Source organism: Triplophysa dalaica, chromosome 17 (genome assembly GCF_015846415.1).
Source record: "Triplophysa dalaica isolate WHDGS20190420 chromosome 17, ASM1584641v1, whole genome shotgun sequence".
NCBI classification, from domain to species: Eukaryota; Metazoa; Chordata; class Actinopteri; order Cypriniformes; family Nemacheilidae; genus Triplophysa; species Triplophysa dalaica.
In genome coordinates this window covers 13,776,657-13,802,558 of record NC_079558.1, presented here as the reverse complement: position 1 = coordinate 13,802,558, position 25,902 = coordinate 13,776,657, and the positions used below count along the sequence as shown (strand labels likewise).

The 25,902-nt window shown below is 38.2% G+C and overlaps 1 protein-coding gene across 2 annotated transcripts in view; it reads left to right on the top strand.

Annotated features, from left to right (window-relative positions):
* Positions 1 to 579: 579 nt before the first annotated feature.
* LOC130438674 (zinc transporter ZIP11-like) overlaps positions 580 to 25,902 on the top strand; it is a 173,520-nt gene continuing 148,197 nt past the window's right edge. For both annotated transcript variants that reach the window (XM_056770729.1, XM_056770728.1), the window contains exons 1-3: positions 580 to 630; positions 1,233 to 1,350; positions 1,591 to 1,629. In XM_056770729.1, the coding sequence (XP_056626707.1) occupies positions 1,243 to 1,350; positions 1,591 to 1,629 (147 nt within the window). In that variant the 5' untranslated portion in view covers positions 580 to 630; positions 1,233 to 1,242. The remainder of the gene's footprint in view (positions 631 to 1,232; positions 1,351 to 1,590; positions 1,630 to 25,902) is intronic.

Sequence of the window (25,902 nt, the reverse complement as noted above, 5' to 3'; positions counted from 1 at the left end):
GGAACTTTTAAAGTAAGCCCAATATTTGGTTGTTGTGCATGAGTCAAAAATCAAATTTGCACAATTGGAATAATTCACTAATTTGGGTAATATATTGATGATTGTTTTATAAGTAAAATAAACAAGTTAAATGTGTAATCTATTATCCACCATATGATGAATAAAATGTACACATTTTTTAGCGATTATACTGAAATAAGTAAATAATGGCAACTTTTTCAGATCACACATGCTTATAGGTTCAGATCTACGAACTATATCGTTATAGTGTTTGATTGACATAGATGAACTTTGAACAGTTCTAGTGCAGATACACACAAATGCACATAAATTAAGTTTATTCAATAATTCGTTTATTCTGTTTAGTAGTTTCAGTTGTGTTCTCTGCTCTGAGAAACCCTTCGTCAAAACCGTTATTTCATCACTATGTAAACGAATTACAGCTTAATCTGTGTCAAACTTCATGAGAAAAACTGTCGTAGCCTGGCTGACGTGTTTACTTTAAAAAGACGCAATGTGTAAACTACCCAATAGGAGCTCGACAAAGGCGGGAATGAACCCGTAACAGAGACACGTGTAGCCTACACAGGGAAGCAGGAAGTGAAGTTGTTCAGCTGGTGCCAGTAAACAGTAAGTATTTTGAAATAGTAAATAGTGTATGTCTATCTAATGGTTATGAATGAAAGAAAGCTCAAATTCATCTTTCATTTAACGAAACTCTAATTTTCCGGTTGCAAGATATTAAAATATATGAATACAACAATAATTCTCGCTGCAATACAACAGCAGACAAACTCTGAAGCAGTCTTCAATCTGTCGTTGCATTACATATCACATTTACTTCATTAAACTAGAAATCATCAACAGCTGTCAAGTAACACAATATACCCATGGAAAAACTGTGTCTTTATACTAATAGTTTAATTCATGCACTCAAACGATGCATTGTTCTTGCACTAACTGTCTCTTTACACATTATTCATTCATCTGATACTATGTAACATGTGACGTTTTCTGTACCGATAGTAGACAAATTATAAGTGCAATATTGGCACATTTGCCAATACATTTTAATGTTAGTTAGGCTATATAAATAAACAGAACCTTTTAGACATAATCTTGTTATTATCCTCTGACAGCATTATTTGCAAACTCCTAGGTAAACAGGATTTGGGTAACACCCTTCTGTGTGATGTATAAATGTATCCGGCATCCTCCTGTTCTTTCTCTAGCACAGGCACCATGATTCAAGGCGTCAGTCCTGTTGTTCAGGCCCTGCTGGGGACCCTCCTCACCTGGGGTCTCACTGCAGCTGGAGCCTCTCTGGTGTTCATCTTCTCCAGCAGTCAGGTGAGCAAGTGATACATCATCTCTTCAGCTGAGCACTTTATTGACAGAGTTTCTTTTTATTTCATTTTTTAAAGATAAGTTTTCAAGCTATCCTTGAAATTCACCTTTTGTGTTCTACTGAAGAAAGAAAATTGTATGGTTTGGAATGACATAAGGTGTGCAAATAATGATATGATTGTGATATGATATGATATGATTATTAGATTTTTCTTTTTTTGCCTTATTCTCTTTTCCTCACAGAAGCGTATCCTGGATGGCAGCTTGGGATTCGCAGCAGGGGTGAGACGACTCATATTTTCCTTTCATCCTTATATGTCCATCATTTCTTACATCCATCACTTTTCACAATTATTTTAGCTTCTCTCCTATTGGGTCTTGTTGTTATATATTTATATAAGGTGTATCTTATAAAATGAAACTCAACAGGCAACTTGTCACTAAGGCTTAGAAAAGAATAGATGTTATTTATCTGTGACTGAGTTAATTAGACTTTCCCATTACTTTTTTCCTGAATATCTGAATATGCTATCAGGTTTGCAGAACTCAAATCAAATATTCACAAGCATCAATTCACCTATTGTGTTTGCCTGAAGGGGCATAAAATATTGTGTTGCGTTGAAAGACAGAAATGTAATTTCCATTGCATTAAATATGCATGCTGAATAAATGAATCGCTCCAGACAATTTAGGGGTATAAATGTTTATTTTTATCTTTCATGTAATAAACATTTGACAGATTACAAATTCTGATAAATGACCATGACTGTAAAACCTAGTTAAAGTCATTTTTAAGCAATTTGCTGTTTTCTTCATAAAATCATCCTACACAAAGTAAAGAACATTCTGTGAGAAATCTTTTCTTGATATCTTTAATATTGACTGAGTACGGCCATGTCAAATATTTGTACAATTTGGTCTCAGAAAATCATGTCTTTGAGAAAATCCAATGTAATTACAAGCTTATATTTAAAGCTGAAATACACTTGAAGCAAAATTTACCTGTCTATATGGCATATATCAATAAAACCTATATAATCTCAGGTCTAATGTGATATATGACATAAAGGCGGGTAAATGATGGTTCAAGTTCATTTCAGCATTAAATATAAGCTTGTATTTACATTATATTTTCATATGTCATATTTATGGAAAATAGGTCTATTTAGCATTATGCTGATTAGACAAAAAGCATAAAAACTTTGAAACAAATGATAGGTACAATAAGAGCTTGATTTTAAAAATAATATCTAGTACAATTAACAAGAATGATTTGTATAATTTTATTAGTCATATATAATATAAAAATATCACAATCCCCCTCAGACTCCAAGAATAAGTCCTGTTTATCAGCTCCTGTCGCTTCATTTCTTCCTGCCATGTCAAAGTCCGTTTGCGACAGTCGTGCCAGTTGGCGGCCAGTTCAGAACGCTTTCGCACAGCTATTTCAATCATAATAAGACCACAGTCCTATCTACTTGAATGTGGGGCGGTTCGCTGGCAAAAGTCACAATTAAATACCATATTTCCTATCAATAATTAAACCTGACATCAACTATAGCATACATTTTATTTCCTAAGATTAAACTGCTCTAGAAATCACATTTTAAATGCCGCTTCTGCTCAGGCGAAGCATGAGAGCCCCATCTCACACTGAACCATGCATTCAGTCCATATTCACATTAATGGTAGAGGCATAATTTGTTAATATCTATCATCTTTGGAAGTTTTAGTTTCAGAACTCATCACGCCAGCATTCAAAAACCAAATTATTTCGGCACGTTAAAGGGTTTTCAAAATAAGTTGTTCTTTTGAATATGGTTGACTTTACTTAAAATATATATGCACCATTTTTGCATCATGGTTTTTAAGTAAATTCAAATTAAAGATCGGGTATCGTAGTATGTCATGCATTCTGACTTCTTTACACTGTTAAACGATCTGGCTTAACATGGTCAACTTTAAAAAACAATTTGGACGTATGACGTATTATTTCTGTACTTGATACACTCCCCCAGCAATCCAACTTGTTTCGGAAGGTTTTTCCAATTCTGGATCCCTGTGTCGTCAAAGGGACAAGCGAGACCCGCTTACCATCAAGGTTATCTGTGCTGCGTCAAGATGGGCTGTGCTGCAGCTCGTTATTCTTGTGATAGTAAGTTTAGGTGTGTCTATTTGTTAACAGCATTTCAGTGATGGATGTTATATAAATGGTGGATTTAACGTTGAATTTGAAGATCGGTTGAAACTGATAGATGGGGCGCTCCCAGTGCTAAAAATTGCCGGACATGAACAATGCTATGAACAGTGCTGCAGTGCGCCGGCCACACAGAGAGCCCGACGACCGGTCTAGTCGATCGGGCTATCCCTCCCATATGGCTCCCCCCAAAATAATATTTGGGCTGAGTCCAGCTGCTCATAGCCTGAATGAGTATTTCAAAATTTTCTTTAGACAGAAACGATTTGACTTTCTCTAGACAACGGAGATGACAGAAGTATGATTTAACCACTCCATCTATCTGCTTTGCAAACTTGTTTCGAACTCTGCGTATAGTTGGAAGGAAACACAACATTTCTGTAAGATTGCACCCAATGGCAGTAAATATAAGGAAAAAAGAATTGGAGATAAGATGGAGCCCTGGGAAACACCTTGGGTCAATGGAGCAGTGCAGAAGGAGTGTTGTCCAATATGAACTGACATCTAACGATTCATTAAAAAAGATCTAAACCAGATTAAAGTGGTGCCTCTAATACCAACACAGTTTTGAAGACGTGAATTAAGTACACTGTGATTGAGCAGATCAAAAGCTGAACTAAGGTCCAACAAGACTAATGCCACGGCGATTCCCGCATCGGTTGATATAATAAAATGTTGTTTAGGACTTTTAACAGTGCGGTTTCTGTGCTATGCTTTTTCCTAAACCCGGATTAAAACAATTCATAAATGTTATTGAAAGTCAGGAAAGCTCGTTATTGCAACTGCACTGCTTTCTCTAAGATTTTCAACATTAAAGACAAATTGGAGATGGGTCGGAAGTTTGATAACACAGATGAATCCAAGTCAGGTTTCTTTAAAATGGGAGTGATTGTCTCATGCTTTAAACTATCTGGAACCATTCCTGTACTCAAACTCCGATTGACAAAATGCTGTATGTCAGAGCCAACATATTCTAACTGTCTTTAAATAATGAGTGGGCAGGATATCATGAGAAAAAGCAGTGGTTCTTAAGTTCTCAATGATCGATTTACAGTTGTGTAGACTAACGGGATCAAAGGAGGACCAGGTAGCAGATTTTCATGCTGTCTAACAGAGAGATAGATCAGGCTGCTTGTGAGGTCTCAACCTATCTACTTTTTAAATAAAAAAACATAAAAACTTTTCACATTATACCAAAGACCTATTGGACAAGGCATTTACCCCGGGATTTGAAACAGAGTCAACAGTAGAAAACAATGTTTCAGAGCAGTTATGGTTTGTTTTGATAATGTCAGACAGATATTTAGATTTAGCAGTCTTAGTTGCTTTCTGAAAATCCTTCAGGGAATCTCGCAGAAGTTCATATGAGATCTACAGCCTGTCCTTAAGCCATTTCTGCTCATATCTCCTTACAAATCTGTCTGAGCGAGCGTATGGAATCCTTCATCCTAGGTTCCGATTTTTTTACCTTAGGTCGCTAAGGTCCTCCAAGGACATGTTAAGACATTTTTAAAACAGGACGGCCTGGAAATGAAGTGGTAAATAAAATAGTTGAATGAAAGGACAAGCCAGAGTCACATGTTTCAATGTTTCCGAAATAGAAAAACCAAGTCCAAGGTATGACCCAGTTTATGCTTTGGACCTTGAACCCACTGAATAAAATTATAAGATTCCATCTGATTGCTAAAATTCCTGTAAAGTAAATTATGTGGACAGCAGACCTGTATATTGAAGTCTCCCAACAGTAAAATTTTGTCGAACCTTGTAACTAACCCACCGAAAAAACGGCAAACTCCTCAAGAAACAAACTATTAGGTTGTGGAGGTCTATAAATAGTCACAAACAATACCAGTTCAGTGGTCACATTAATGAAAAGATGGAACAATTGCGACTCAAAACTAGTAGATGAAACCCTGGATCGAATAGCATAGCCAGAAGAAGAGTCCTTGTAGATAGTTGCTAATCCCCCTCCACGTCGTCCCGATGTCCGCAGAGTACTCAAAAAAGAGCAATTTGGAGGGACAAGAGCTCAGAATAAAGATCGTCGTCTTGAATCCAGGTTTCAGTCAGACAGAAAAAATCCCGTTTTTAGGTTATCAAATATTAATTTAAAACAAATGTCTTTCAATCAAGGTGGCTTTCAGTCTCACCAAGATCTCGCTGCGTTTCCCACGGCGTTTGTCCAAGGAACAACAAAAGGCCATTGACGCAGGTTATCCGGAATGTCAGATAGGAACGGTGGAGTATACCAACTAAGAGCGTCCGAGCCACCAGGTGTCAGAGTCTAAAATTTAATTTCCTATTTTGTATCAGAAATCTACGGTCATGTACAAGCAGACAAGATCCGTAATTAGCAAATACTGCACTTAAAAATAACCATAGCAAAAGGAGCGACGGACGGCATGCCAAACATAGCGGCGCAATCTTGCCTGGTATACAGTGCTCATGTATTTAAATGTTTAAATTAATTAACCCTAATGGTTAGCATAGTGAAGAATATTATCATAACAAATATTTGATGACTGATTTGGTGTCAGTCATTGAATGATTCTCCAGAGAAGCACACAACATACATCAAAGAACCGTTAACTCGGAGAGTAAATACGGTAAAATATTTATGCTATATTAGGCCAACTCATCCTCCCACTGTGTTGTACATTGCCCATGTGAAAAATATTTTAATTAAATTTATTTTTAACAGTAGTCTGCAGAATTTAAAATCTTTTCCATTCACTTTATGCATACTCTTGAGCTTTTCTTGTAATGAAAATGTAAGTGTTGCATAAACAAAGGATTTTAAGTTAAGCTATGAATGTTTTAAAAATATATTTAAACAATTACATTAATGCATTTGGCAGACGCTTTTATCCAAAGCGAAATTACATTGCATTATCCTATGCATTTTAACATAGGTATGTGCAATCCCCTGGGATCGAGCCCAGGGGATTGCACATACCTATACTTCACAAAATTCTTTACTGCCCAAAAATTCTGAAACATGATTATACGGACTGTGATGTGAATTGTATTTAACAAACATACATTCTGCCATTCTGTCCTTTAAGTAGATTTGTGCACAACTGTATTTCACAATCTGCTGTATGAAAAATCCAGCAGAATGAGTTAAGGGTATTGCATGGTTCCTATTCTTCAGTTAAGTACAGCAAACACAGCCTATTGTCTTAATCATTTTTATTCTTTGCAATATTCTGTTGCCCAGACAGACCGTCCTTTAGCTTATTGGTCTAGTTTTGCCTCCAGCCACTGTTACTGCTAGATAGCACATCTCCAGCATGAAATAGCCAACAGCAGATACTCTTCAGAAAATCATTGTTTCTCATTCTGTTGCAAAGATTTGGAGGTTTACAGCATCTGGACATGCTGTTGGGAAGTTAAAGCAATTCTGATGGGCCATTAGTTTGAGTTTTGTGGAGAATTATAAAACTTGTAGATGGGTGAAATTTCCAATAAGAGCTGTCACCAGAAATAAATGTGTTTAAAGAGTTTGTTTGGTTCAGTCTTTGTTTTGTTCAGGAGATTAAAAGAAGAATCAATACAAGTTGCAGGTGTTTGGGTGTGTGTGCGCTTGCCTCTGCCTTTTTATGGCAAAAAAGTGATGTTGTCTGGAACGCCCATGGACATGCGTTTTTTTATAATTAGGGTTCGAGCCCGAAGGGCTAGAAACCTATTGTATTTGTTGGTTTTATTATTAGGGTTCGAGCCCGAAGGGCTAGAAACCTATTGTATTTGTTGGTTTTATTATTCTTCTTATTATTATTCTGCCATAAAACTGATACTGCAGCCCAAACCGTAAGGCCGACAGAGCTGAGACTTGGTCAGATGGTAGTAGTCCTTGTCGCTACTCAGAAACACGGAGCCAGCCATATCGACCCATAGGTGGCGCTATAGCAATACCAAACGCGTTTGCGCTTGTTTCTCCGAAACCGTTTGTCGCACACCCAAGTGTCTCATATCAGTGTAATCACTGGCTCAAAACTTAAAAAACGTATATCTCCGATTTCATTTCCGCCATTATAGATTTTTCGCTAATTAGCATTTTATGAAAAAAAAAAAAAATGAACTAGTCCCTGGATTTTTGCCCTATTGGAACCAAACCAACGCTGATGCGTTCTGTGGAGTGTGAATATGAATAATTATTAAAAAAAAGTTCAATTTTCAATTCACGGTCGCTAGGTGGCGCTAAAACATCCAAACCGGAAGTAACATATTTAGCTAAAATGGCCATAACTCCTGAACTGTTTGAGATATCTTCATGGGGCTTGGAACACATGTGTAGACCCTCAGTCCGGGGTCACAATAAAAAAACAGTGGCGTTTGGCCACTAGATGGCGCTATAATTTGAATGAGCTAGAAAATGGCTATAACTACGCAACAGTTTGCCCGATTGACTTATTATTTGGTATGGTGTGTCTTTGTCTCATTCTACATAAATATCTAAATGGACATTGGCGTATATCAAAAAACATGGCCGCCATTGGTCGATGAAGTTTGAGCACTCATTACGCCGGGTTAACGGAGGCCGATCAAAACGCCACTCACTGGGCTTATTTGTCTCATGGTCCTGACGGTGTGTAAGAAACATGAACTTATTCGGCCACCGGGGGGCGTAATAGCGCTTTTGGAGTGCATGCACAACTGTGTATCACGTGATATTTGACATTTACCCAAACTATGGTTATAATATGATAGTACTCTTCATTCTGAGCAACTTTGCCTCTGGAACAACTTCTATCGATCAAACGGTTCGTGAGTTATCGCTGATGATGTCAAAAACCTACTTTCGCGAACTAGTTCCTGGTTTTTCAACCGATCGGAACCAAACCAATGCAGATGACTTCTGTGGAGTGTGAATGTAAATAATCATTGAAAAAAAGTTGAAATTTTTCTTTCACCGCTGCTTAGGGACGCCAAAACTTAAAATGGTCTGAGCCTATCACATTAAAATGGCCATAAATCCAGAACGGCTTAACATATCATCATGGGGCTCAGATGATATGTGTAGACCATCACTCCAAGGTCACATACAAAGGAAGGTGGCGTTTGGATACTAGGTGGCGCTATAATTGTAAAAATGGCTAAATGTACATGTCTTTTGAGGGCCTAGACAACGGTGTGTCACGTGACATTTGACTAATAAACAAACTATTGATATCAAACGATAGATCTCCTCATTCATAACAACTTTGCCTCTTGAACCATTAATTTCTATCAAATGGTTTGTGATTTATTGGTGATGATGTAAAAAACCTACTTTTGCAAACTTGTTCAAGGATTTTCAAGCAATTTCAAAATTTCCACCACAGTGCATTTCTCTGGACTCTCTAGGTCAATAATCATCAAAAACATGTTGAGTTTTTTTTGTTTTGTGACCATAACAGGGTCCTTTATTATATTAGCGTGAAACGAGTACGGTGAAGGTCGCTACTCCTTAATAATTAATCCAACTGACTTGCCATTAAGTACTATTATACATATTATGACACAAAACAAGCATGCAACATGTGATTCTTATCGGAAGAGGCATGCCTTCACAACAGTCAAAAAGGTGAAATATCATACATTTAAAATTACTATTTTAAACTTGTCTTTAATAAATACATCATATGCTAATCAAATTGCTAATCAGCCAGTCACATAGCATAAACTCAATCCATTTTGGCATCCAGACGTGGTAAACACACTTGCTGAAGTTCAAACCGAGCATCAAAATGGAGAAACAATTGGATATATGGTATGGGATATATTAGATAACACATACCACCTGAGGATTGTTGCCAACCAAGTCCATGTTTTGATGGCTACTTCCAGCAGTAAAAAAATGGACCATATCAGAAAGCTCAAATGATCTCAAACTGGTTTCTTGAACATGACAATAAGCTCACTGTACTCCAGTGGCCTTCAGAGTCACCAGACTCAACCAAATAAGCATCAGTTAAATGGCAAGGTCTTCTGGAATATTGTTGCAGACCATGAATGTGAATCAATTATCAATTTAAATTGGTCGTATTTTTTTTATCAATTCTTCAGAACACAAAATAAGCTATTTTGAAGAATGTGCATTGTATTAAAAAAAATACCTATATATGTGCAATAGAATGTTTTAGAGACACAGGAGTTGCTTTGTTTTGCTAATGGCTTCATTCTTTATCAATTGACAGCTGCCAAGCCACGCCCTTAGCAACCAAACAGATTATTTTTTGCAATCGTCTAGCCAGACCTACATCTCTGCAGTAGAATATTATAAAGACACGGGGCTTGGTTCGTTTGACCTGTGGTTTAATGTGTTATGAATTGACAGGTATTAAATGACACCCATGGCAACCGAACAGGTTAGCTTAGCAACCGTTTAGCAAGATCTCTATCTCTGCAACAAATCATCATAGAGACATGAGAATTGGTTTATTGCACTCGTCCCTTAGGTATTATCGGTTTACGCCCGTTTTTGCATACGAGTGTACGCATGCATGGTCTGTATTAAAAGTTACCAACCGTTTCTGTCATATTTCTTGGTGTGGAAGAGTGTCATTCGTTGTGGATTTGTTACGGTGCCATTCCTGAGCCTAGTTGACAATGGCAAGGCCAATAGAGGCCTTAGACTGCTCGAACCCGCTAAATGCTGCTTGCAGCTTTAATTATTATTATACTTCTTCCCTAGAACTGATACTGCAGCCCAAACCGTAAGGCCGACAGAGCTGAGACTCGGTCAGATGGTAGTAGTCTTGCTCGCTACTCAGATACACGGAGCCAGCCATATCGACCCATAGGTGGCGCTATAGCAATACCAAACGCGTTTGCGCTTGTTACTCCGAAACCGTTTGTCGCACACCCAAGTGTCTTATATCAGTGTAATCACTGGCTCAAAACTTAAAAAACGTATATCTCCGATTTCATTTCCGCCATTATAGATTTTTCGCTAATTAGCATTTTATGAAAAAAAAAAAAAATGAACTAGTCCCTGGATTTTTGCCCTATTGGAACCAAACCAACGCTGATGAGTTCTGTGGAGTGTGAATATGAATAATTATTAAAAAAAAGTTCAATTTTCAATTCACGGTCGCTAGGTGGCGCTAAAACATCCAAACCGGAAGTAACATATTTAGCTAAAATGGCCATAACTCCTGAACTGTTTGAGATATCTTCATGGGGCTTGGAACACATGTGTAGACCCTCAGTCCGGGGTCACAATAAAAAAACAGTGGCGTTTGGCCACTAGATGGCGCTATAATTTGAATGAGCTAGAAAATGGCTATAACTACGCAACAGTTTGCCCGATTGACTTATTATTTGGTATGGTGTGTCTTTGTCTCATTCTACATAAATATCTAAATGGACATTGGCGTATATCAAAAAACATGGCCGCCATTGGTCGATGAAGTTTGAGCACTCATTACGCCGGGTTAACGGAGGCCGATCAAAACGCCACTCACTGGGCTTATTTGTCTCATGGTCCTGACGGTGTGTAAGAAACATGAACTTATTCGGCCACCGGGGGGCGTAATAGCGTTTTTGGAGTGCATGCACAACTGTGTATCACGTGATATTTGACATTTACCCAAACTATGGTTATAATATGATAGTACTCTTCATTCTGAGCAACTTTGCCTCTGGAACAACTTCTATCGATCAAACGGTTCGTGAGTTATCGCTGATGATGTCAAAAACCTACTTTCGCGAACTAGTTCCTGGTTTTTCAACCGATCGGAACCAAACCAATGCAGATGACTTCTGTGGAGTGTGAATGTAAATAATCATTGAAAAAAAGTTGAAATTTTTCTTTCACCGCTGCTTAGGGACGCCAAAACTTAAAATGGTCTGAGCCTATCACATTAAAATGGCCATAAATCCAGAACGGCTTAACATATCATCATGGGGCTCAGATGACATGTGTAGACCATCACTCCAAGGTCACATGCAAAGGAAGGTGGCGTTTGGATACTAGGTGGCGCTAAAACATTAAAAAAGGCAAAATGTACATGTATTTTGGTGGCCTGGACAACTTTGTGTCATGTGACATTTGACTAATACACAAACTATTGATATCAAACGATAGATCTCCTCATTCATAACAACTTTGCCTCTTGAACCATTGATGTCTATCAAATGGTTTGTGAGTTATTGGTGATGATGTATAAAACCTACTTTTGCAAACTTGTTCAAGGATTTTCAAGCAATTACAAAATTTCCACCACAGTACATTTCTCTGGACTCTCTAGGTCAATAATCATCAAAAACATGTTGAGTTTTTTTTTTGTGACCATAACAGGGTCCTTTATTATATTAGCGTGAAACGAGTGTGGTGAAGGTCACCACTCCTTAATAATTAATCCAACTGACTTGCCATTAAGTACTATTATACATATTATGACACAAAACAAGCATGCAACATGTGATTCTTATCGGAAGAGGCATGCCTTCACAACAGTCAAAAAGGTGAAATATCATACATTTAAAATTACTATTTTAAACTTGTCTTTAATAAATACATCATTTGCTAGTCAAATTGCTAATCAGCCAGTCACATAGCATAAACTCAATCCATTTTGGCTTCTAGACGTGGTAAACACACTTGCTGAAGTTCAAACCGAGCATCAAAATGGAGAAACAATTGGATATATGGTATGGGATATATTAGATAACACATACCACCTGAGGATTGTTGCCAACCATGTCCATGTTTTGATGGCTACTTCCAGCAGTAAAAAAAATCGACCATGTCAGAAAGCTCAAATGATCTCAAACTGGTTTCTTGAACATGACAATGAGCTCACTGTACTCCAATGGCCTTCAGAGTCACCAGACTCAACCAAATAAGCATCACTTAAATGGCAAGGTCTTCTGGAATATTGTTGCAGACCATGAATGTGAATCAATTATCTATTTAAATTGGTCGTATTTTTTTTATCAATTCTTCAGAACACAAAATAAGCTATTTTGAAGAATGTGCATTGTATTAAAAAAAAGACCTATATATGTGCAATAGAATGTTTTAGAGACACAGGAGTTGCTTTGTTTTGCTAATGGCTTCATTCTTTATCAATTGACAGCTGCCAAGCCACGCCCTTAGCAACCAAACAGATTATTTTTTGCAATCGTCTAGCCAGACCTACATCTCTGCAGTAGAATATTATAAAGACACGGGGCTTGGTTCGTTTGACTTGTGGTTTGATGTGTTATTAATTGACAGGTATTAATTAACACCCATGGCAACCGAACAGGTTAGCTTAGCAACCGTTTAGCAAGATCTCTATCTCTGCAACAAATCATCATAGAGACATGAGAATTGGTTTATTGCACTCGTCCCTTAGGTATTATCAGTTTACGCCCGTTTTTGCATACGAGTGTACGCATGCATGGTCTGTATTAAAAGTTACCAACCATTTCTGTCATATTTCTTGGTGTGGAAGAGTGTCATTCGTTGTGGATTTGTTACGGTGCCATTCCTGAGCCTAGTTCACAATGGCAAGGCCAATAGAGGCCTTAGACTGCTCGAACCCGCTAAATGCTGCTTGCAGCTTTAATTATTAGGGTTCGAGCCCGAAGGGCTAGAAACCTATTGTATTTGTTGGTTTTATTATTAGGGTTCGAGCCCGAAGGGCTAGAAACCTATTGTATTTGTTGGTTTTATTATTAGGGTTCGAGCCCGAAGGGCTAGAAACCTATTGTATTTGTTGGTTTTATTATTCTTCTTCTTATTATTATTCTGCCATAAAACTGATACTGCAGCCCAAACCGTAAGGCCGACAGAGCTGAGACTGGGTCAGATGGTAGTAGTCCTTGTCGCTACTCAGATACACGGAGCCAGCCATATCGACCCATAGGTGGCGCTATAGCAATACCAAACGCGTTTGCGCTTGTTACTCCGAAACCGTTTGTCGCACACCCAAGTGTCTTATATCAGTGTAATCACTGGCTCAAAACTTAAAAAACGTATATCTCCGATTTCATTTCCGCCATTATAGATTTTTCGGTAATTAGCATTTTATGAAAAAAAAAAAAAATGAACTAGTCCCTGGATTTTTGCCCTATTGGAACCAAACCAACGCTGATGAGTTCTGTGGAGTATGAATATGAATAATTATTAAAAAAAAGTTCAATTTTCAATTCACGGTCGCTAGGTGGCGCTAAAACATCCAAACCGGAAGTAACATATTTAGCTAAAATGGCCATAACTCCTGAACTGTTTGAGATATCTTCATGGGGCTTGGAACACATGTGTAGACCCTCAGTCCGGGGTCACAATAAAAAGACAGTGGCGTTTGGCCACTAGATGGCGCTATAATTTGAATGAGCTAGAAAATGTCTATAACTACGCAACAGTTTGCCCGATTGACTTATTATTTGGTATGGTGTGTCTTTGTCTCATTCTACATAAATATCTAAATGGACATTGGCGTATATCAAAAAACATGGCCGCCATTGGTCGATGAAGTTTGAGCACTCATTACGCCGGGTTAACGGAGGCCGATCAAAACGCCACTCACTGGGCTTATTTGTCTCATGGTCCTGACGGTGTGTAAGAAACATGAACTTATTCGGCCACCTGGGGGCGTAATAGCGCTTTTGGAGTGCATGCACAACTGTGTATCACGTGATATTTGACATTTACCCAAACTATGGTTATAATATGATAGTACTCTTCATTCTGAGCAACTTTGCCTCTGGAACAACTTCTATTGATCAAACGGTTCGTGAGTTATCGCTGATGATGTCAAAAACCTACTTTCGCGAACTAGTTCCTGGTTTTTCAACCGATCGGAACCAAACCAATGCAGATGACTTCTGTGGAGTGTGAATGTAAATAATCATTGAAAAAAAGTTGAAATTTTTCTTTCACCGCTGCTTAGGGACGCCAAAACTTAAAATGGTCTGAGCCTATCACATTAAAATGGCCATAAATCCAGAACGGCTTAACATATCATCATGGGGCTCAGATGATATGTGTAGACCATCACTCCAAGGTCACATACAAAGGAAGGTGGCGTTTGGATACTAGGTGGCGCTAAAACATTAAAAAAGGCAAAATGTACATGTATTTTGGTGGCCTGGACAACTTTGTGTCATGTGACATTTGACTAATACACAAACTATTGATATCAAACGATAGATCTCCTCATTCATAACAACTTTGCCTCTTGAACCATTGATGTCTATCAAATGGTTTGTGAGTTATTGGTGATGATGTATAAAACCTACTTTTGCAAACTTGTTCAAAGATTTTCAAGCAATTACAAAATTTCCACCACAGTACATTTCTCTGGACTCTCTAGGTCAATAATCATCAAAAACATGTTGAGTTTTTTTTGTTTTGTGACCATAACAGGGTCCTTTATTATATTAGCGTGAAACAAGTGTGGTGAAGGTCACCACTCCTTAATAATTAATCCAACTGACTTGCCATTAAGTACTATTATACATATTATGACACAAAACAAGCATGCAACATGTGATTCTTATCGGAAGAGGCATGCCTTCACAACAGTCAAAAAGGTGAAATATCATACATTTAAAATTACTATTTTAAACTTGTCTTTAATAAATACATCATTTGCTAGTCAAATTGCTAATCAGCCAGTCACATAGCATAAACTCAATCCATTTTGGCATCTAGACGTGGTAAACACACTTGCTGAAGTTCAAACCGAGCATCAAAATGGAGAAACAATTGGATATATGGTATGGGATATATTAGATAACACATACCACCTGAGGATTGTTGCCAACCATGTCCATGTTTTGATGGCTACTTCCAGCAGTAAAAAAAATCGACCATGTCAGAAAGCTCAAATGATCTCAAACTGGTTTCTTGAACATGACAATGAGCTCACTGTACTCCAATGGCCTTCAGAGTCACCAGACTCAACCAAATAAGCATCACTTAAATGGCAAGGTCTTCTGGAATATTGTTGCAGACCATGAATGTGAATCAATTATCTATTTAAATTGGTCGTATTTTTTTTATCAATTCTTCAGAACAAAAAATAAGCTATTTTGAAGAATGTGCATTGTATTAAAAAAAAGACCTATATCTGTGCAATAGAATGTTTTAGAGACACAGGAGTTGCTTTGTTTTGCTAATGGCTTCGTTCTTTATCAATTGACAGCTGCCAAGCCACACCCTTAGCAACCAAACAGATTATTTTTTGCAATCGTCTAGCCAGACCTACATCTCTGCAGTAGAATATTATAAAGACACGGGGCTTGGTTCGTTTGACTTGTGGTTTGATGTGTTATTAATTGACAGGTATTAATTGACACCCATGGCAACCGAACAGGTTAGCTTAGCAACCGTTTAGCAAGATCTCTATCTCTGCAACAAATCATCATAGAGACATGAGAAATGGTTTATTGCACTCGTCCCTTAGGTATTATCGGTTTACGCCCGTTTTTGCATACGAGTGTACGCATGCATGGTCTGTATTAAAAGTTACCAACCGTTTCTGTCATATTTCTTGGTGTGGAAGAGTGTCATTCGTTGTGGATTTGTTACGGTGCCATTCCTGAGCCTAGTTGACAATGGCAAGGCCAATAGAGGCCTTAGACTGCTCGAACCCGCTAAATGCTGCTTGCAGCTTTAATTATTATTATACTTCTTCCCTAGAACTGATACTGCAGCCCAAACCGTAAGGCCGACAGAGCTGAGACTCGGTCAGATGGTAGTAGTCCTTGTCGCTACTCAGATACACGGAGCCAGCCAAATCGACCCATAGGTGGCGCTACAGCGATAAAAAACGCGTTTACGCTTGTTACTCCTAAACCGTTTGTCGCACACCCAAGTGTTTTATATCAGAGTAATCACTGGCTCAAAACTTAAAAAACGTATATCTCCGATTTCATTTCCGGTATGCAAATTTTTTCGCTAATTAGCATTTTATGAAAAAAATTAGAAATGAACTAGTCCCTGGATTTTTGCCCTATCGGAACCAAACCAACGCTGATGAGTTCTGTGGAGTGTGACTATGAATAATTATTAAAAAAAAGTTGAAATTTTCATCCCCCATCGCTAGAGGGCGCAAAAATGTCCAAAACGGAAGTAACATATTGAACTAAAATGGCCATAACTCCTGAACTGTTTGAGATATCTTCATGGGGCTTGGAACATATGTGTAGACCCTCAATCCGGGGTCAAGGTAAAAAAAATGCTGCGTTTGGCCACTAGGTGGCGCTATAATTTGAATGAGCTAGAAAATGGCCATAACTACGCAACAGTTTGCCCGATTGACTTATTATTTGGTATGGTGTGTCTTTGTCTCATTCTACATGAATATCTAAAAGGACATTGGCGTATCTTAAAAAACATGGCCGCCATTGGCCAATGAAGTTTGAGCACTTATTAGACCGGGTTAACGGAGGCCGAACAAAACGACGCTCGCTGGGCTTATTCGTCTCATGGTCTTTAAGGTCTGTAAGAAATGTGAACTCATTCGGCCACCGGGGGGCGAAATAACGCTTTAGGAGTGCTTAAACAATTGTGTATCACGTGACATTTGACATATACAGAAACTATTGGTATCATATGATAGTACTCTTCATTCTGAGCAACTTTGCCTCTGGAACAACTTCTATCGATCGAACGGTTCGTGAGTTATTGCTGATGATGTCAAAAACCTACTTTCGCGAACTAGTCGTTGGATTTTCGACCGATCGGAACCAAAACAATGCAGATGACTTCTTTGGGAAGTGTTTGTAAATAATTATTGAAAAAAAGTTAAAATTTCCTTTCACGGTCGCTTAGGGGCGCCAAAATAAAAAATGGGTGGAGCCTATCACATTTAAATGGCCATAAATCCAGAAAAGCTAAACATATCATCATATGCCTCGGGAAATATATGTAGACCATCACTCCGAGGTCACATACAAAATAACGTGGCGTTTGTACACTAGGTGGCGCTATAATAGTAAAAATGGCTAAATGTACATGTCTTTTGGTGGCCTAGACAACGGTGTGTCACGTGACATTTGACTAATACACAAACTATTGATATCAAACGATAGATCTCCTCATTCATAACAACTTTGCCTCTTGAACCATTGATGTCTATCAAATGGTTTGTGAGTTATTGGTGATGATGTAAAAAAACTACTTTTGCAAACTTGTTCAAGGATTTTCAAGCAATTTCAAAATTTCCACCACAGTACATTTCTCTGGACTCTCTAGGTCAATAATCATCAAAAACATGTTGAGTTTTTTTTTTGTGACCATAACAGGGTCCTTTATTATATTAGCGTGAAACGAGTACGGTGAAGGTCGCTACTCCTTAATAATTAATCCAACTGACTTGCCATTAAGTACTATTATACATATTATGACACAAAACAAGCATGCAACATGTGATCCTTATCGGAAGAGGCATGCATTCACAACAGTCAAAAAGGTGAAATATCATACATTTAAAATTACTATTTTAAACTTGTCTTTAATAAGTACATCATTTGCTAATCAAATTGCTAATCAGCCAGTCACATAGCATAAACTCAATCCATTTTGGCTTCTAGACGTGGTAAACACACTTGCTGAAGTTCAAACCGAGCATCAAAATGGAGAAACAATTGGATATATGGTATGGGATATATTAGATAACACATACCACCTGAGGATTGTTGCCAACCATGTCCATGTTTTGATGGCTACTTCCAGCAGTAAAAAATGGACCATGTCAGAAAGCTCAAATGATCTCAAACTGGTTTCTTAAACATGATAATAAGCTCACTGTACTCCAATGGCCTTCAGAGTCACCAGACTCAACCAAATAAGCATCACTTAAATGGCAAGGTCTTCTGGAATATTGTTGCAGACCATGAATGTGAATCAATTATCTATTTAAATTGGTCGTATTTTTTTTATCAATTCTTCAGAACACAAAATAAGCTATTTTGAAGAATGTGCATTGTATTAAAAAAAAGACCTATATAGTTGCAATAGAATGTTTTAGAGACACAGGAGTTGCTTTGTTTTGCTAATGGCTTCATTCTTTATCAATTGACAGCTGCCAAGCCACGCCCTTAGCAACCAAACAGATTATTTTTTGCAATCGTCTAGCCAGACCTACATCTCTGCAGTAGAATATTATAAAGACACGGGGCTTGGTTCGTTTGGCTTGTGGTTTGATGTGTTATTAATTGACAGGTATTAATTGACACCCATGGCAACCGAACAGGTTAGCTTAGCAACCGTTTAGCAAGATCTCTATCTCTGCAACAAATCATCATAGAGACATGAGAAATGGTTTATTGCACTCGTCCCTTAGGTATTATCGGTTTACGCCCGTTTTTGCATACGAGTGTACGCATGCATGGTCTGTATTAAAAGTTACCAACCGTTTCTGTCATATTTCTTGGTGTGGAAGAGTGTCATTCGTTGTGGATTTGTTACGGTGCCATTCCTGAGCCTAGTTGACAATGGCAAGGCCAATAGAGGCCTTAGACTGCTCGAACCCGCTAAATGCTGCTTGCAGCTTTAATTCTTATTATTATTATTTTTCCGCCTTAAAACCGGTCGCCCAGCCCAAACCGTAAATCGTAGAAACTTGAGGCTTGGTCAGTTGGTTGTATCTGTGCAGGTTACTCAGATACAGTGACCCAGCCAAATCGGCCCATAGGTGGCGCTACAGCGATGCGTAACGCGTTTGTGCTCGTTACTCCTAAACCGTTTGTCGCACACCCAAGTGTTTTATATCATTGTAATCATTGGCTCAAAACCTAAAAAACGTATATCCCCGATTTCATTTCCGGTATGCAAATTTTCCCGCTAATTTGCATTTTAGAAAAAAAAAAAAAAATGAACTAGTCCCTGGATTTTTGCCCGATCGGAACCAAACCAACGCTGATAAATTCTGTAGAGTGTGAATGTAAATATTCATTGAAAAAAAGTCGAAATTTCGATTCAGGGTCACTAGGGGGCATCAAAACGTCAAACCCGGAAGTAGCCTATTTCATTAAAATGGCTATACCTAGAGAACGGTTTGAGATATCTTCACGGGGCTTAGACCATATGTGTAGACCCTCAGTCCGGGGTCACAATAAAAAAATTGCGGCGTTTGGCCACTAGGTGGCGCTATAATAGCAAAGAACTCGAAAAGGGCTATAACTACGCAACCGTTTGCCCGATCGACATATTATTTGGTATGGTGTGTCTTTGTGTCATGAACCTTGACTATGTAAAAGGACTTTGGCGTTTCTCAAAAAACATGTCTGCCATCGGCCAATGAAGTTTGAGCACTCATTAGACCGGGTAAACGGAGGCCGATCAAAATGACACTCGCTGGGCTTATTTGCCTCATGGTCCTGAAGGTCTGTAAGAAACATGAACTCATTCGGCCACCGGGGGGCGAAATAATGCTTTTGGAGTGCATGAACAACTGTGTATCACGTGACATTTGACATATACAGAAACTATTGGTATCATATGATAGCTCTTCTCATTCTGAACAACTTTGCCTCTGGACACTCTTCTGTCGATCAAACGGTTCGTGAGTTATCGCTGATGATGTCAAAAACCTACTTTCGCGAACTAGTTCCTGGTTTTTCAACCGATCGGAACCAAACCAATGCAGATGACTTCTGTGGAGTGTGAATGTAAATAATCATTGAAAAAAAGTTGAAATTTTCTTTCACCGTTGCTTAGGGACGCAAAACTTAAAATGGGCTGAGCCTATCACATTAAAATGGCCATAAATCCAGAACGGCTTAACATATCATCATGGGGCTCAGATGATATGTGTAGACCATCACTCCAAGGTCATCTACAAAAGAAGGTGGCGTTTGGACACTAGGTGGCGCTAAAACAGTATGTTGACATGCATCTCATTTTTAAACAATTGTGTATCATATGACATTTGACATTTACACAAACTAATGATATCATTCGATAGTCCTCCTCTTCATTCTGAACAACTTTGCCTCTTGATGCATTGATGTCAAACAAAAGGTTCACGAGTTATCGGTGATGGGGTTTAAAACTGACTTTTGCTAACTAGTTCTATGATTTTCAAGCAATTTAAAAATTCTCTATTGCAGGCACATTATAATTTATCAATAGAGATTAAAAAATGGCCATGCCAGTTAATATGATGCGATTGTCTCCCGGCTTCCCTAATGTGATTGGTGCCATAGACTGCACACACATTGCCATCAAGGCACCCCCAGGCCACAATGAAGGGGATTTTTTATGGCCCAAAATGGGGTTCACAGTATAAATGTGAAGGTGAGATTCATAACATTTAGTTTGATAATTATTCAAGGGAATGTATTCAATTATAAAACAAATCTCTTAGATGGTGTGTGACTATATATCATAGTATCAATGTGGTAGCGAAATGGCCAGGCTCTGTGCACGACCCAAGTATCCTAGAGAGTTATGCACATTATTTAAACGTGGCAAGTCAAATAGACTTTACAAACTAAATAGATTACTAATCTTGGGCCTAACAGAACTGCATGTTTCTATTATACAGGTGATTATGATGGAATCCTGCTAGGGGACAAAGGCTATGCCTGCAGGCAGTATTTTATGACACCATTACCTGACACCAACCAACTTTGAATTAGATTATTTTGTTGTTTTATCGAGAGAAAACAGCTAGTCATGAGTGTGTAAGCATGCAACGCTTCTGTGAGTTAATACTGATATTTTCTATCACTTTTCTGTGTGTGTGGGACTTTGATCCGTCGTGGGTTCGTTGGGGTTTGACCCCTTAGCCTGTTCGTGGATGCACTGCTCCATTGAATGGCGCAAATACTCGAAACCCGCTTAAAGGCTGCTTGCAGCTTTAATTAGGGTTCGAGCCCGAAGGGCTAGAAACCTATTGTATTTGTTGGTTTTATTAGGGTTCGAGCCCGAAGGGCTAGAAACCTATTGTATTTGTTGGTTTTATTATTCTTCTTCTTATTATTATTCTGCCATAAAACTGATACTGCAGCCCAAACCGTAAGGCCGACAGAGCTGAGACTTGGTCAGATGGTAGTAGTCCTTGTCGCTACTCAGATACACGGAGCCAGCCATATCGACCCATAGGTGGCGCTATAGCAATACCAAACGCGTTTGCGCTTGTTACTCCGAAACCGTTTGTCGCACACCCAAGTGTCTTATATCAGTGTAATCACTGGCTCAAAACTTAAAAAACGTATATCTCCGATTTCATTTCCGCCATTATAGATTTTTCGCTAATTAGCATTTTATGAAAAAAAAAAAAAATGAACTAGTCCCTGGATTTTTGCCCTATTGGAACCAAACCAACGCTGATGAGTTCTGTGGAGTGTGAATATGAATAATTATTAAAAAAAAGTTCAATTTTCAATTCACGGTCGCTAGGTGGCGCTAAAACATCCAAACCGGAAGTAACATATTTAGCTAAAATGGCCATAACTCCTGAACTGTTTGAGATATCTTCATGGGGCTTGGAACACATGTGTAGACCCTCAGTCCGGGGTCACAATAAAAAGACAGTGGCGTTTGGCCACTAGATGGCGCTATAATTTGAATGAGCTAGAAAATGTCTATAACTACGCAACAGTTTGCCCGATTGACTTATTATTTGGTATGGTGTGTCTTTGTCTCATTCTACATAAATATCTAAATGGACATTGGCGTATATCAAAAAACATGGCCGCCATTGGTCGATGAAGTTTGAGCACTCATTACGCCGGGTTAACGGAGGCCGATCAAAACGCCACTCACTGGGCTTATTTGTCTCATTGTCCTGACGGTGTGTAAGAAACATGAACTTATTCGGCCACCTGGGGGCGTAATAGCGCTTTTGGAGTGCATGCACAACTGTGTATCACGTGATATTTGACATTTACCCAAACTATGGTTATAATATGATAGTACTCTTCATTCTGAGCAACTTTGCCTCTGGAACAACTTCTATTGATCAAACGGTTCGTGAGTTATCGCTGATGATGTCAAAAACCTACTTTCGCGAACTAGTTCCTGGTTTTTCAACCGATAGGAACCAAACCAATGCAGATGACTTCTGTGGAGTGTGAATGTAAATAATCATTGAAAAAAAGTTGAAATTTTTCTTTCACCGCTGCTTAGGGACGCCAAAACTTAAAATGGTCTGAGCCTATCACATTAAAATGGCCATAAATCCAGAACGGCTTAACATATCATCATGGGGCTCAGATGGTATGTGTAGACCATCACTCCAAGGTCACATACAAAGGAAGGTGGCGTTTGGATACTAGGTGGCGCTAAAACATTAAAAAAGGCAAAATGTACATGTATTTTGGTGGCCTGGACAACTTTGTGTCATGTGACATTTGACTAATACACAAACTATTGATATCAAACGATAGATCTCCTCATTCATAACAACTTTGCCTCTTGAACCATTGATGTCTATCAAATGGTTTGTGAGTTATTGGTGATGATGTATAAAACCTACTTTTGCAAACTTGTTCAAAGATTTTCAAGCAATTACAAAATTTCCACCACAGTACATTTCTCTGGACTCTCTAGGTCAATAATCATCAAAAACATGTTGAGTTTTTTTTTGTTTTGTGACCATAACAGGGTCCTTTATTATATTAGCGTGAAACAAGTGTGGTGAAGGTCACCACTCCTTAATAATTAATCCAACTGACTTGCCATTAAGTACTATTATACATATTATGACACAAAACAAGCATGCAACATGTGATTCTTATCGGAAGAGGCATGCCTTCACAACAGTCAAAAAGGTGAAATATCATACATTTAAAATTACTATTTTAAACTTGTCTTTAATAAATACATCATTTGCTAGTCAAATTGCTAATCAGCCAGTCACATAGCATAAACTCAATCCATTTTGGCATCTAGACGTGGTAAACACACTTGCTGAAGTTCAAACCGAGCATCAAAATGGAGAAACAATTGGATATATGGTATGGGATATATTAGATAACACATACCACCTGAGGATTGTTGCCAACCATGTCCATGTTTTGATGGCTACTTCCAGCAGTAAAAAAAATCGACCATGTCAGAAAGCTCAAATGATCTCAAACTGGTTTCTTGAACATGACAATGAGCTCACTGTACTCCAATGGCCTTCAGAGTCACCAGACTCAACCAAATAAGCATCACTTAAATGGCAAGGTCTTCTGGAATATTGTTGCAGACCATGAATGTGAATCAATTATCTATTTAAATTGGTCGTATTTTTTTTATCAATTCTTCAGAACAAAAAATAAGCTATTTTGAAGAATGTGCATTGTATTAAAAAAAAGACCTATATCTGTGCAATAGAATGTTTTAGAGACACAGGAGTTGCTTTGTTTTGCTAATGGCTTCGTTCTTTATCAATTGACAGCTGCCAAGCCACACCCTTAGCAACCAAACAGATTATTTTTTGCAATCGTCTAGCCAGACCTACATCTCTGCAGTAGAATATTATAAAGACACGGGGCTTGGTTCGTTTGACTTGTGGTTTGATGTGTTATTAATTGACAGGTATTAATTGACACCCATGGCAACCGAACAGGTTAGCTTAGCAACCGTTTAGCAAGATCTCTATCTCTGCAACAAATCATCATAGAGACATGAGAAATGGTTTATTGCACTCGTCCCTTAGGTATTATCGGTTTACGCCCGTTTTTGCATACGAGTGTACGCATGCATGGTCTGTATTAAAAGTTACCAACCGTTTCTGTCATATTTCTTGGTGTGGAAGAGTGTCATTCGTTGTGGATTTGTTACGGTGCCATTCCTGAGCCTAGTTGACAATGGCAAGGCCAATAGAGGCCTTAGACTGCTCGAACCCGCTAAATGCTGCTTGCAGCTTTAATTTTATTTATTTTCCATGTAGTTCACTTCCAAGGATGGTTAGTGTTAGTTTATTTGTGGTATATTTGTTTGTGGTAGTCTATTTCCATCCTCTTTGACAATTTAATTAAAACGTTTTTGCTTCTGTCTTCAAGCCTGTGTTCTGTCCTCAAGAATCCTCTTTGCATTTGAAATGACTGGATGTGGATTTGCTGTCGGGTCTAATGTTTTGGCCATCCTTTAATAACAACCTTACTAAAAAGCCTACATTATATTGAGACAGATAGAGAGATCTGCATTCAAATGTACCATGAAAATTGCAAAGATATATAAACTAAAATGAAAACATGAAATTATACTTATAATACTACTTGATTATATAGCATGGAAATAGTGTTTTTCGTCTAGTATTCAGTTTAACATCATCTTTATTACCTCACCAGCACTGGCTGGTCCAAGTTGCTAAACAGTAAGTGGGTGTTGTTGATGTGTAAATGTGGACAGTAATTTGTTGAAGCACACAAACACAAATTGTCAGATTGGGTCACAGATTGATGTTTTTGCTGCTTGGTTTTGATAAATGGTCTGTTTAGACTAGCTAGAAAGTTTTGAAAGTTGCAGTATGTTTTCATGTCTTCATTACTCATTTTGAAAGGAGGAGAAATGGTCAAAAACTGTTGTTTGTCATAACATAAATAGTTGATTACTTCCAGACAGGAAATTGTGTGTGTTTTTATCCTTAAAATCAAACATTACTGTCTATTAAAGTTAATAAGCAATGCAAGAACAACAGTGAATTGAGTGATGTGTGCAACCCGTTCTCACTCCCAACCCATGTTGACGCTCGGTCATCTCTGGTCAGATACCCCTTCTGCATGGGTTTTCAATGAGCGTGGAACTGCATTGCTGTTCGCTTAAATGCTACAGATCAATACGCGTGCAATTCTTAGTATTTCATAATTATTTATGTTTTTAATATTTTTTAGCACCTAAACTTACCCCCACCCTAAACATAACCCCTTCTCAACCATATAAAACACACGAATAAAACAACAGACACAGGTATTTATTGCACAAGCTGACCAGAAGCCGTCTTAATGTATTACAAACAACTTGTGTAACAGACCTTTTTGCACCAAGCCGTACAATAACTTTATATGAAGATGCCGTGTCCGTGAATGTCCGGAGTCGGCTCCCATTCTAAGTATAAACTGGACGATTAGCTAGATGCGGTCGAATGACGTTGTGACTGCTTGTATCTTGTGTTTTATATTACGATAAAAAAACTGTTACATTACTTGCTCAAACTGCCTGAACAGTGTCATGTAAATGCAATTATCCTGTCTGTTAAACTTAAATTTAGCCCTGACACATCATCATTGCAAATTAAATCTAAAATACAATTTCATAATGACGGTAATATTACACTTTCCTAATTGAAAACACCTATAAGTCAATAAGTCTTAAAATGATCCTCCTGTGTGTAACATTCAGTGATGCAGCCGGTGTGTTGAGCAGACCTCTGAGTGAAGTTGGATGGATTTAATTAAACAAGATTTAGAATTTAGAATTAAATACGTTCTAGAGTACT